The sequence below is a fragment of the Trichomycterus rosablanca genome, chromosome 1, assembly GCF_030014385.1.
Source record: "Trichomycterus rosablanca isolate fTriRos1 chromosome 1, fTriRos1.hap1, whole genome shotgun sequence".
Taxonomy (NCBI): Eukaryota; Metazoa; Chordata; class Actinopteri; order Siluriformes; family Trichomycteridae; genus Trichomycterus; species Trichomycterus rosablanca.
In genome coordinates this window covers 14,708,173-14,721,767 of record NC_085988.1, presented here as the reverse complement: position 1 = coordinate 14,721,767, position 13,595 = coordinate 14,708,173, and the positions used below count along the sequence as shown (strand labels likewise).

Below are 13,595 nucleotides of genomic sequence, written 5' to 3'. Positions count from 1 at the left end.
TTTCCTGCTCCAGTATGACTGTGCCTTTGTGCCTCTGATAAACCCATTCTTTATGCACCCCAACAGATAAACAGCACCAGAACAAAATCGTACAATACAAAGAACTGCAAGAAAAGCTTACATTCTAATATCTAACAAGCTCATGATCAGGTGTCCACATACTTGTGGTCATATACCATGCATTAAATCAATGACTGAACGATACCTTTTAAAACTATGTGCACTGATGTGGAGTATAGTGAAAAGCCTCCAGTCCTCCACTGGACATCGACACGCCATATAAACTATAAAAATCAATGATTCTCTACACCCTCAGTCACACAAACACCCTCATTTCTATTACGTCTCTTTATGGATTCCTGTAAAGAAACAAATCGACCCACACTTTGATTTTAAAGATGGAACCTATTGTTCGGCCATGATAACAGCCTTATCAGCTGACATGACGTTAATAAACAACTAAACAATCTACAAACTACAATGATTTTGATCAGTGTAAACATCAGGAATCCTCACAGCAAGGAGGTCCTGGGTTCAATTCCCAGATAAAGCAGTCCGGGTCCTTTCTGTGTGGAGTTCGCATGTTCTCCCCGTGTCTGTGTGGGTTTCCTCCCACAGTACAAAGACGTGCAATTGAGGTGAACTAGAGATACAAAATTATCCATGACTGTTTGATATTAAACTTGAACTGATGAATCTTGTGTAATGAGTAATTACCGTTCCTGTCATGAATGTAACCAAAGTGTAAAACATGGCGTTAAAATCCTAATAAACAAAGTCAAGTCAACTTTATTTATATAGCGCTTTTTACAAAAGACATTGTCTCAAAGCAACTTTACAAAATCCAGGACCAACAGATACAAACACCCCTGTTGAGCAAGCCGAGGGCGACAGTGGCAAGGAAAAACTCCCTGAAAATTACAGGATGAGACCTTGAGAGGAACCAGACTCAGCACGGACCCATCCTTCTTGGGTGATCTGGAGGATACTTTAAATAAATACACGATTTACACATCATACAAACACAGAATTAAATGAACTAAAAATTATAACTGGTAATAAATAAAGAAATAAATAATAATAGAGTTATTATTCAGTCTAGTGTTTAATAAAGTCTGTAGTGAGTTCTTGTCATTCTTGGTGCAATTACTCCCGACCCGTCACATCCGGCAGGAGCAGCATCGTTGTCTTGGCAGTCTCGACTTTAATCCTTAACCTCGGCGGGTAAACAGGTTTCCATCAGAATGCCCTCGGGGTAAAACAATAGAGAATGTAGTTTCCAAACAAACAAACTGTGAAGCTGATCAGTGAGAGCATTAGGAATCTTTTCTTTCTACTTTTATCAGTTGTACTGGTGGCACAGTGGCTTAGTGGGTAGCACCGTCACCTCACAGCAAGAAGGTCCTGGGTTCGCTCTCCAGGCAGGGCAGGGCGGTCTGGGTCCTTTCTGTGTGGAGTCTGCATGTTCTCTAATTTAATCAAGCACCTGCAGAAGTTTCACATTTAAAGAGCACCAGGAGTTCATGCCAGCGGGACAGGAAAACACCACGAGGCAGCAGACTCTCGCCGGTGCTTTCAAAAAACGTGCTAAGCTTCCAGCAGACAACGAAAACTAAGAGTGCTTTTCTTTCTTTGCTTTCAAAAATACATTACAAGAATAGAGAATGAATAAAAACTTAACAGAGAAAACAAATGCAAAATATGTTTTATTTGCTCTTTTTTAAATGATCTATTTTCCCCCCAATTTTTCTCCCTTAATCTAGTCGTGTCCAGTTACCCTGATTGCGTCCTCTATACTGATTTGACCCTTCACCGCTGACTGAGGACGCCTCTCAACTGACATGCGCCCCTTCCGGCACGTACAGTCAGTACAGACTGCATTTTTCACCTGCACGAGTCGAGTTCATACACTTGACGGGCACCGTGTACGGAGGGCCACACCCGCATCAGCATTATTCCTCAGCCCTGTGCAGGCGCCATCAGTCAGCCAGCAGGGGCCGCAGTCGCGCCGGTTATGAGGACCCATGATCCGACTTTCTACCCTCTAACCCTGAACAACAGCCAATCGTTGTTTGTGCTCGGAAAGGCGGAGTCGAGATTCGATGCGATGCATTCAGAACCCCAACTCTGGTGCACTAGCGTACTTTACCGTTTCACCACCTGAGCGGCTTTATTTGCTCTTTTAATATGATGTTCTGTGTGGTTTCAGCCTCATAATGTAACCCTTAACACAATAACAATCAATAATATTAAAGTATCGGTATCGGTAGCTGTGTATCGGAATCAGATCGGAACTGAAAAACTTTGCATAGGCCCATCACTAGTTAAAATCCTAATAAATTAATAAATAAATATCAATTAAATACAGATCCAAGAGAATTAGCAAAACCCAGATTCTTTCTTTTATTGCATTTTACTCCATGTCCCAGAGTTTTTTTTGGAAACTGAGTATGTAAAATAACCAGCCACGTCTCTGTGTATGTAGAAAACTCTGCACATTTAGATTTTTTTTTTAGCTGAACTGTTTTCTAAATTGCCTGCAATTTTCCTCGCTCTCCGACCGTATGAGGAAAGCAGGTCAGCACAAATTGGTAGAAATCAGGACGAGCGGTAATTACGCCCTCGGCTCTAGCTCGGCTGCTTTTTCTAGACACATTACAGTAAGCTGTGTAAAAATAATAAAAATAAATAAATAAAAGGAAAGGTATAACCTGACTGAGCTCCTCTCCCACTCATTTTGCTCCAGATACTGCTAACACGATGAATGGGTTCAAGTTCCTCGCCTCGTGCCTTGCTGGAGTTTTAGTGTAGATGGAATGCGTGTGGAGGTGTGATTCTGAATCTGATCGTCGTCAGGAGGGTTTTCATTCATTTCATTTTCGTTTCCTCAACTGCTTTATCCTAAATTGTGGCTGGGGTAGATCCGATTTTATTCTGGAATACCCTCACAGGCCCTCACAGGCCACCCACTCTACCCCAAACGTATGCCTAGATTACACTACACGATTTTCGCTCGCCAACAATTAGCCAATCGTGTCAACCGGCTGTTTGATGGGCTGAGATTCAAACCTGGATCTTAGGGGTGGTGTCCCACCCACGCAGGAAATGTCAGGAGTAAAAGCATGTCCATTTTAGATAACTTATTTCATTTCGGCGTGATCTCTTGATTTCTCAGTGATCGACTACAGCGGGTGACTACTAGTCCTAACCTTAAACCTCAAAACCAATCCTAAATTTAACTGGGCCCAACAGGGCCAACCTGGAATTACTGTGGCTTGAACCAGCAACCTTCTGATAATGGAATCAACACAGGCCTGCATGACTAGTGTTGATTGGATTGATCCCATCACTTCTGTGAACTCACACTTGACTTAGTTGAACGGACTGGAAACTATTCTGACAGTAAATGGCCTGGTTTAAGGGCCCAACAGGGCCAACCTTGCAGCACTGGGGCTTGAACCAATGACCTTTCAATGACTAGTCCAGTACCGCTTCCTTAAAAGAACAGTGGCCTCTCTACAGGGTCAGAAAGAACCTAAACTGATTTCCTATACTGAGTGAAGATTCTCAGAATGATCAGATCAGTAACCCAAGAACTACCAAAATGGGTCTGCTTTAAATTAGATGTTGCTGGAACTTGTCTGCTGTCCACAGTCAAGCAAGCTTTAAGCTTTAACCTTGCTCCCGTATTTCATTTGTGTATGTGATCAGCATGCTTCAGTTTCACTTAAGGCTTTTTACTTGGGCAGCTTATGGGTCTGTGTCCTAAATCACTGTACACTATGTACAGTTGATATACCCACACACTTTTTTTTTTCCATGTACACTTTCTAGTGCCCTCCAGCACTTTGTTAGAACACAGCCCAGTGTGCTGAAATTGAATCCTGCAGATAAATCTGCTAGACTTTGATGCGTTACATCGTTTGCTGTTCGTGTGTGAAAGAGTTCAACTTGGTAAAGTGACATTTGATCCCCTGGTGTGGAAAAACACCAACTCATATGGCCAAAAGTATGTGGACACCTTAATGTCACATTGCTGGACAGCCCTCGTTTAATTCATGAGCATTAAATCTAGAGTTGACCCTGCTGTAATTGGCTCCAGTAGATCTCATCACTTCTGTGAACTACAAATGCTCTTTCGACAGACATCCCAATTTGGCTCAAGGGCTCAACAGGTCCAACCTTGCAGTTCTGGGGCTTGAACCAGCGACCTTCCAATGATTAGTCCAGTAATGCTGCCTTAAAAATGCCATCTACAGTTTTTAGCAGGAGCTTTTATCCTACACGACTGACTATTCTAAGTGTTAAGGGCCTTGCTCAAGGGCCAAACAGTGGCAACCTTGTGCAAGTGGGTCTTGAACCAGCGACCTTCCGATATCAGACTCGGTCCCTTAATTGTAGTGCTACCGCTGTCCTATTGTGTTTCAATCAGTTGCTTGCATGACTACTGTTGATTTGATTGCTCCATCATGTCTGTGAACTCACAAATGCTATTTCGACAGACTGGCCACAACCTGGTGTTACAGTCGACATCCCAGTTTGGCTCAAGGGCCCAACAGGGCCAACCGTGCAGTTCTGGGGCTTGAACCAGCGACCTTCCAATGATTAGTCTAGTAATGCTGCCTTTAAAATGCCATCTACAGCTTTTAGCATGAGCTTTTATCCTACATGACTGACTATTCTAAGGTTTAAGGGCCTTGTTCAGGGGCCCAACAGTGGCATGAGTGTGACTTGAACCAGCGACCTACCGATGACGTTTAGTCTCAGTTTTTGTGCTACCGCTGTCCTCTTACATTTCAAGCAGCTGATGCCGGCATGACTGCTGTTGATCTTGACAGAATGGCCAGAGCCTGGTGTTACAGTCGACATCCTAATTCATCCCGAAGTAGTGTAATGTGGTTGATGCCAGGGCTCTGTGCAGGCCGTTAAACTACCTCCATGCAGATCCAAACCCTCCAAACCGTGTCTTTGAGGACCTCGGTTTATGCACAAGTGCACAGTCATGCTGGAGGAGGAACAGGATTCTCACTAAACTGTTGGCACAGCACACTTACTCAGTCCACCTGTTACCAGTGGGTGTTGCGGGAACACCTGAACTCGATCGTTCGCAGAGACGTCGGCATCCTTTTCTGTGTACGTGCCCATGCACAGCTGAGGCTGGCGGCTCGCGGCGCTCTTCTCCAAGCCCCGAGGTCCTTAAAAAGTCGTTGAGTGGGAAGCGCGAATGCACACACGCACACACACACGCACACACACACTTGCTCTCGCACACGAACGGGATTGATTTCTCATAGCCAAGCAGCCAGATGGTAAATTGTGTATCCAAAAACCAAAGGGAACGTTGGGGTCGGTGTTGACTTTAAGAACCCCCCCCACCACACACACTCGTTTCCACCTCGCTTCTCGCTGCCTAATTTCCAGCTGACAACTTTAGTGAGTCACTGAGAGGGAGCTTGTTGCCATGGTGACACGGCGCTGTACTTTTTAGCTGGTATTTCTGGCGAGGATTCGGGAGCGCGAGCAAATATTAGCATCATGGTTGGGGTGGGGGGGTTGTTCAAATATGGATATTAAGGATGGGTTTAATGAATCGATTAGAAACATCGTCGGCTGATTAATGCCGTCGCTTGAAAAGGTCAATCACTGACACGCCTAGTTTCTGTTTCCTCACTGTAGCGGTCTGAGTGGACCAATCACGAGGACGAACCACTAATCAGCAGATGCCGACTCGCTGTCCTGATCATGAGCTTGATCAGCCGTTTTTTTTTTACAGGGTTTTGGAGTGTAGCTGTGGGAATTTGTGCCCATTCAGTCGAAGTAAATAAGGCCTGGCAAGCAACCAGCTTCATAATGTGTATCAAAGGTGTAGAACACAGCTTAGGTCAGGGGGTCTGTTCAGGTCAGTGGAGTTTCTTCACACCAAACCGGTCACACTGTGTGGTTTGTGAATCGATTCGGACCAGAATGTCCACAACCGATCCAAGCAGTTACTGGGAACAAAAGTATATGGACACCTGATCTTGAACTGGTTAGATATTCCACTGGTTAGATATTCCAAAGCCATGGACATTAATATTGAGTAAAATCAAAAGGAGTTTCACAGGATTTCGGAGTGGGACTGTGGGAACTTTTGCCCAAATCTGGCCTGCAAGTGACCTTTACATTGACATGGTTTGAAAACAGTTGTAGCCTAGTGGTGAAGTTACTGGACTAGCAATCGAAGGGTCTCTGGTTCAAACCCCACCACTACCAGGTTGCCACTATTGGGCCCTTAACCCTCCATTGCTTAGGCAATATACTGTCGCTTTGGATAACAGCGTCTTCTGAATGCCAAAAATGTAAACACTAAATGGCCTGGCTCAAGGGCCCAACAGGGCCAACCTTGCAGCACTGGGACTTAAACCTGCACCCTTCTAATGACTAGTCAAATACCGCTGCCTTAAAAATGACACCTACAGCTTTTAGCAGAAGCTTTAATTCTACATGACTGACTGTTCTAAGGGTTTAGGGCCTTGTCAAAGGACTCAACAGTGGCAACCTGGAATAAGTGTGGCTTGAACCAGCGACCTTCCGATAACAGATTCAGTTTCCTAATTTTTGTCCTACTTCTGTCCAGTTATGTTGCAGTTCATTTAAAAATAATTCAGCCTCTTTCACGCCGAGCTAAAGAACCAAACCAACACATCACGGGTCAAAAGTATGTGGACACCTGATCATGAGCTGGATATTGAGTACAATGAAAAGCCTGCAGTCTTCTGAAAAGGCTTTCCACAAGATTTCTGAGTGGGACTGTGGGAACTTTTACCCAGAGCCTTTATTTTGCACACTGTTGTTTGATTAGAAGACCTGAACTGTGAGTGACATTTACGTTTACAATGACATGGTTTATCAGTCACGTGTTATCCATAGTGACATGGTTGTGACTGAATACTATTCTGACAGTAAATGGCCTGGCTCAAGTAGTGGGGCTTAAACCAGTGACCTTGTAATGACTAGTCAAGTACTTAAAAATGACATCTACAGCTTTTAGCAGGAGCTTTTACTCAACATGACTGACTGTTCTAAGGGTTTAGGGCCTTGCTCAAGGGCCCAACAGTGGCAACCTGGCATAAGTGTGGCTTGAACCAGCGACCTTCCGATAACAGATTCAGGGTGTTCATTTTTGTTCTACTGCTGTCCTGTTGGGTTGGTTTGGTTCTTTAGCTTGGTGTGAAAGAGGCCAAATTATTTTTAAATGAACTGCAACACATCACAGGCCAAAAGTATGTGGACACCTGATCGTGAGCTGGTTAGATCCTCTATTCCAAAGCTATGCACATAGATATTGATTACAATGAAAAGCCTGCAGTCTTCTGAAAAGGCTTTCCACAAGATTTCTGAGTGGGACTGTGGGAACTTTTGCCCAGAGCTTTTGTTATCAAGGGCCCAACAGTGAAAACATGGCATTAGTGTGCCTTGAACCAGCGACTTTTCCGATAACAGGACAGTGGTAGCACAAACATTAAGGACTTAGAACCTCACAAAGAACCCGCAAATATTATGCAGAATATGCACTGTGAATAATTTGGGACTTCCTGTCTATTAGCCTAGCCCACTATTTCGAAGCTGTGTGTCAGAGGTGCTATCGACCAGCCGGGCGTTGATATGGAATAAAGGTTTTCAACAAGATTTTTGAGTAGGACTGTGGGAACTTATGCCCAGAGCTTTTGTTAGGTCACACACTGCCCTGCGATGATGATCGTCTAACTACAGAATATGCAATTTGAATAAGTCCTAGCACACTTTCGAACCTGTGTGTCGGAGGTGCTATCTACCAGTCGGGCATCAACTAAGTGCCAGTGTTTCCAGCAAGGCTGAAAAGCAATTGTAATATCTAACGAGCCCATGATCAGGTGTCCACATACTTTTGGCTGTATACCATGCATTAAATAATTTAATTATTTATTAATAAATTATTACGTAAATGAATAATGATTCCTGTCATTGACGAGCATTGATGTGGAGCCAAGACTTTCCACAAGATTTTTTGAGTAGGACTGTGGGAACTTATGCCCATCATATCATTCCTAATGTAATTAGGTAGCATCTTTGGGAACTTAAAAATGAGCGCTGCCCACATACTTCATCCCTTAGTTACCTGGCAGGGGCGAGACCATGATCAAAAAGGGGGTGAGGCTCAGACGTTGCACTCCGGTTGTACTGACCCCTGTGAATTCCCCAACTCTGGGAATCTTGACCGCATAATTTCTGATTTTGGGAGACTTTGTTCATGCTTGTTTTGGGACCTAGTGGTTAGAGCTTTGGACTATCAATCTTTTGGGCCCTTGAGCAAGGCCCTTAACTCGTTCTGCTCCAGGGGCACCGTGCAATAACTGACCCTGCACTCTGACCTCAGCTTTCATATGAGCTGAGGTATGTGCAAAAGAATTTCATTGTGTATCTGCATACTGTATATAACCAGTGCATTCCTCTTCATTCTGTATTACAGAAGCAGATCATTGTGGACCCTCTGAACTTCAGCGAGGAGCGCTTCCGCCCGTCTCTGGAGGAGCGCTTGGAGAGCATCATCAGCGGCGCCGCCCTCATGGCCGATTCGTCCTGCACCCGCGATGACCGGCGTGAGCGCATCGTGGCCGAGTGTAACTCCGTGCGCCAGGCTCTGCAGGACCTGCTGTCTGAATACATGGGCAACGTAGGTGCACCTTTTTTATATTCCTTCCTTCTCTTTCACTTCCCCTCATTCTTTAATTTCTTTTTCTGTTTGTCATATATATATATTTTTTTTATTTTTTTTTATTTTTATTTTTTTCATTATTTTCCTATTTTTTTCAAATTTTTTTCAAATTTTCTCTAATTTCTTCTTTTTTTTAATTAATTTTTTATTTTTTACAGTCTTCTCTCTTTCTCTAATAAAGACCGGCTCTCTGAATACGTGTAACGTAGGTGCTTTTTCTGTTCCTTCCTTCCTTTTATTCCTCTTTTGCTTTTTGTTTACCCCCTTATTCTTTTATATTTTTTTCCTTTGTCCTATTTTTAAATTATTTTTCTTTTTCTATTTTTCTTTATTATTTTTTCATTTTCTTATTTTTTTTCTTTTTTTTTTTTGTTTATTTTTATTTTTTTATTTTCCTCTCTCTGCTCTCTCTCTTTCTAATAAAGACCTGCATATAGGGTTCCTTGCCATTTTTTAGAAGCCTTATTAAAGGTTAGTAATTAAATCCTGACGTTTCAGCATCAACATCTGTAAAGAGCGGAAACACGGATGATGCTTTTAAATGGCACCTGGCACACCTTCACTATCCTGTCATTCATTCCAAGTCTTACATACTTCACCCTTCTCTTTACAAGCACATTATTTAATTCCCATGATGCTCCTGGTTCACATTATTTACCTGATAATCCACTCGTATTTCTGGTCAAATGACTGGACCTGCAAATGAAACGGGCGTATGTGTTCCTTATAATAAAGTGGCCACTGAAACACAATGCTAATGCTCCAGTTCTACCAGCATCTTATCCATGAAGCAGTTGGCTTTTTTTCCCCTCCACCCGTTCAGCATTAGTTGGCAGATGAGGTCAGAAAGAATAGTCAAACAAGGCACCACTGTTCCATGTCATTTGGTAATGAGAGCTCAGTGGTTAGTGTACTGGACAATTCATCCCGCCGCTGCAGAGCTGCTAGATGTTGTAAATAAGCTTGTGGACGATTGTACTGATGATCTTGGCACCATTTCCAAGCATTTTAAGCTCCCCAGTACCATTCTTCTGTGTTTGAGACCTGTACAAACTAATACTAATAGCTCAGATTAGTAATAGGAGTCAAGCGTAATGGAACATTCTAATCAACAGTAAACTGCATTGATTCCGCCCTGATCAAGGTGTCCATAAACTTTTGGTCACTTGTCCTTCTCCTCTGACCTGTGTTACAACAGAGTGTTTTAACAGTTTCTGTTCCCTCTCTGACTGTTAAACAACCCCAACACCCCTAAACATTAACATATAATACTGCCAATAAATGACACCAATGTGTTAAACATGGCGTTAAAACTTAAATAAATAAATAAATAAACCCCTAAACATTAATTTAGCTCTGCTTGTAAATAACTCTCTTTGATCGCGGTTGCTAAGCTTGGACATCGGCTCACATTCTCACGTACACGTGTTATCTCGTCTATATAAACTCAAACCTCCCTTTAATAAACTGGAAGCTTTTTCTGAAGCTTTTTTTCTGTCCGTGTGTGATAAGTTTCTTTCTGTGCACACTCGGGTTTTGCAGGGCTCTTTCTCTCAGACTCATTGCAGCAAATAACACTGGAGTAGAAGATCAGAGCACCAAAATTTCTTTAAGATCTCTTACATTTACATTTTTAGCATTTCAGACACTCTTATCCAGAGCGGCTTACAGATTTGCTTCCATAGTGAACATTACATTTCACAACAGTTCAAAAATACAAATCTGCTGAAACCCTGTTAGAACCAAATGGTACATGTCAGCTTAAGTGCTTAGTAAAGAGGTGATGAAGGTTTTTAATCGTCTTTTGAAGACCGCAAGAGACTCAGATGTTCAGACAGACAAGGGAAGCTCGTTCCACCACTTGGGTGTAAGTACAGAGAAGAGCTTGATGCTTGCTTTCCTCTTCCCTTGGTGTTCTAACATCACCAGAAATAGCAGCCTGGCATTGTGGGTGGGAAGAAGCTTGGCGTGGATTGTTTTTTGGAGCATTGTTGGGTTGTCACCAACCTCCACTCAGTTTAATATATTGTAATTTTGGATGTTCCAGTATAAAATTAAAGGTTACAAGTCGAGCCTTGAGCCAATTATGTCTGTATAGACACTGTCGGCCAATAGCTCACAGAGATTCGAACCCTGGGTGCCAGTGGTGCTGGGCTAGTGTAACCACCTGGATGTCTTGTGTGTGTGTGTGTGTGTGTGTAAACTTTTTGATTTTTTGCAAATTGTGATGCGCAAAACAGTTGTCAAGTCAAATCGATTTGTATAGCACTTTTTACAATAGACATCGTCTCAAAGCAACTTTACAGAATCCAGGACCGACAGACCAAAAACCCCTATTGAGCAGCCGAGGGAGACAGTGGCAAGGAAAGTTTCCCTTAAAACTACAGGAAGAAACCTTGAGAGGAACCAGACTCAGCAGGGACCTTCTTCGTAATTTTTGGGTGACCTGGAGAATAATTTGAATGAATTAGACACAAATCATACATAGACTAAATTAAATGGAACTATAAAAGTTATAACTAGCAAAAATGAAAAAACAGCAATTGGAGTTTTTCAATATTTGATCCAGTCTGTGATAATTCATTCTGGGTGGCTTTGCATTGCCAGCTCACCCCATTTACGAGTCTTTTGCGGCCTATTTTTAATAAACCGTGACCTGAAGTCCTTCTGACATTTGAAAGGGTTCGGTGACGTTCTCTGAAAGCTGCCGGCTGTATTCACGACTATAATGTCGTCGTCTCCCTCGATTTGTCCTGGTGCGTCAAGGAAACGTTCGTGTTTCTGGTCGTGGCTGCTCCCGAGGCTTCTCTAATTGATACGGAATGAAGTAATTGAATAATGGAAGCAGGCAGGAGAGGGACTGGTGCTGTGTTTGAAAGTACGTCCTGTTCCCTCTCTGTCACATCCCTGTGTGATCTTCTAATTGACGTGCTTCTCGGCTGGTTTCAAAACCAGGAGTCTGGGCGAAAATTTTTTGGTCTGCGTGGTCACCCTGCTGGTTCTGATGATGATGTGCACTTGTAGAAAGAGGAGACGCTCGGGCTGACACTTTCCAGATGCTTTATTGCAGGTTGCGTCTGATCTCAGACCTGCCGCCTCTGTCATTATTTACCACTTTTTGTTCTCCAGCATGGATGCCACCAGAAATAGCAGCCTGACACTGTGGGTGGAAGGAAGCTTGGCGTGGATAGTTTTTGGGAGGGTCGTTGGTTCTTGATACTCGTTGGTTTGTCACCGACTTCCTCCTGTTTTATATATTGCAGTTTTTGATGTCCCAGTGTGAAATTAAAGCTTACAAGTCGAGCCTTGAGGCTTGCACTATGACATTTAAATCAATAAAAAGTAATAAAGCATAAATATCATTCTCAAATCGGCCTCGATTCAAATATAAGCTCGGGCACTGTCCGACTCCCAGCGTGGATGGATAATATTTATATATAAACACACGCTATTGTGCCAAAATATCAGGAACACACTGAAATGCTGTCAAAACATGAAGCATCGTTTAACCTGCTGGGGTATGGGTGGTATCTGAATCCAGAATTTTACCAGCAGCTCCTTTAACTTCTATACGTTGACAGTTAGGGCCGTAGGCTTGTCCTATAGTAAGTCCTGGTGCCGTCTTTTCAATGTCGACTTATGTCTGACCACTGAGTGATCTGTGACTATGTAGCACCATACACAGCATGTTTAGGTGCACTGTACGTTGTAACGCATTCACCTCATCACCTGGATAAATCTGATCTGAAATGAGGTCCATACCAGCCACTATTGCTTTCAAGTTCTCATCAGTTGAGACTTCTTTCTAAAGCAATCACTGATCTTTGTGGTTTAAACCACATTCGGTCAGCGGTAATAGTGTGTTTTGTGGTCAGATGTCAGTTTTAGGGCAGCGTTTGAGCTGGAGTCGGCTGTCGGCAGAAGAAAGTAAAGTGCTTCTTTTAGATACGTAAAGCCCAATTACTCAGACTGCATATTATAGAGCTGGAGTCACGGCTGAGGCCGCACTGCTGGCTAGATTTCTCTCCATCTTCCTTTCTCGCTGCCTTTAGTAGTGAGTGGACGGTCTTGTTAGGTATAATGAAGCCGTCTCGCTCTCTTTCTGTCTGAAACGCCATGTTTCACCCTTCGTTTTAGGAAAAGTCTGACAACACGACTTGATTTTTGCCGTGTTGCTGATAAAAACGCTCGGTTTCTTTTTTCTGACGCTCTAGCTGCAGAGGATTCTGCGCTGGGATACGGTACGCTCATGCCATAGGTCAGCGCAGCCTGTCTGTCATAAAAACCTAATCAGCACCAGGTGGAATAATGGCTAATCAAGTTAACCCTTAATTGAAAGCCCACAACACGGCGAATATAATGTCTGAAATGGCATAGTGACCAGGAGGCAGCCCCTCGGCATGCTGCAGGCTTGCTGTAATGTGCCAGTCGACTCAAGGCCATTAGAGTTCATATCTAGTTAGGTTGCCACTGTGGAGCCCCGGGTTTGAGTGCTGCAGATTCCACCAGCCTGGCCGGGTGCTCCAGCAGGGCTTTTTTTTTTTTTTTAATGCATTTTCCTCCCGATTTAGCGCAATCAATTTTGTCCGCCGCTGCTGAGAGATACCAGATTGCATCCGAGGAGAGCACGTCGCTGTACACGCCTCTTCCGACATGTGTACAGCCCTCCTCTTCTCCCTGCATTCTGCACAGGCGTCTCTTCCGCCAATCAGGGTCCTTACACAGCGTATGAAGACCCACCCACCCACACATAGTCCGGTCCCCACCCTGCAGATACGGTGGCCGATTAGTATCTGCTGCAGGCACTGCCAATTATGCACGCCAGGTGGTGCCCAGTCGACCGGTGGCAACAGAGGAGTTT

The 13,595-nt window shown here is 43.6% G+C and overlaps 1 protein-coding gene across 1 annotated transcript in view; it reads left to right on the top strand.

Moving 5' to 3' along the window:
* Nucleotides 1-13,595, top strand: part of ctnna1 (catenin (cadherin-associated protein), alpha 1) — a 238,033-nt gene that overhangs the window by 58,114 nt on the left and 166,324 nt on the right. The window contains exon 7 of the mRNA XM_063018999.1: nt 8,489-8,692. Within this exon, the coding sequence (XP_062875069.1) occupies nt 8,489-8,692 (204 nt within the window). The remainder of the gene's footprint in view (nt 1-8,488; nt 8,693-13,595) is intronic.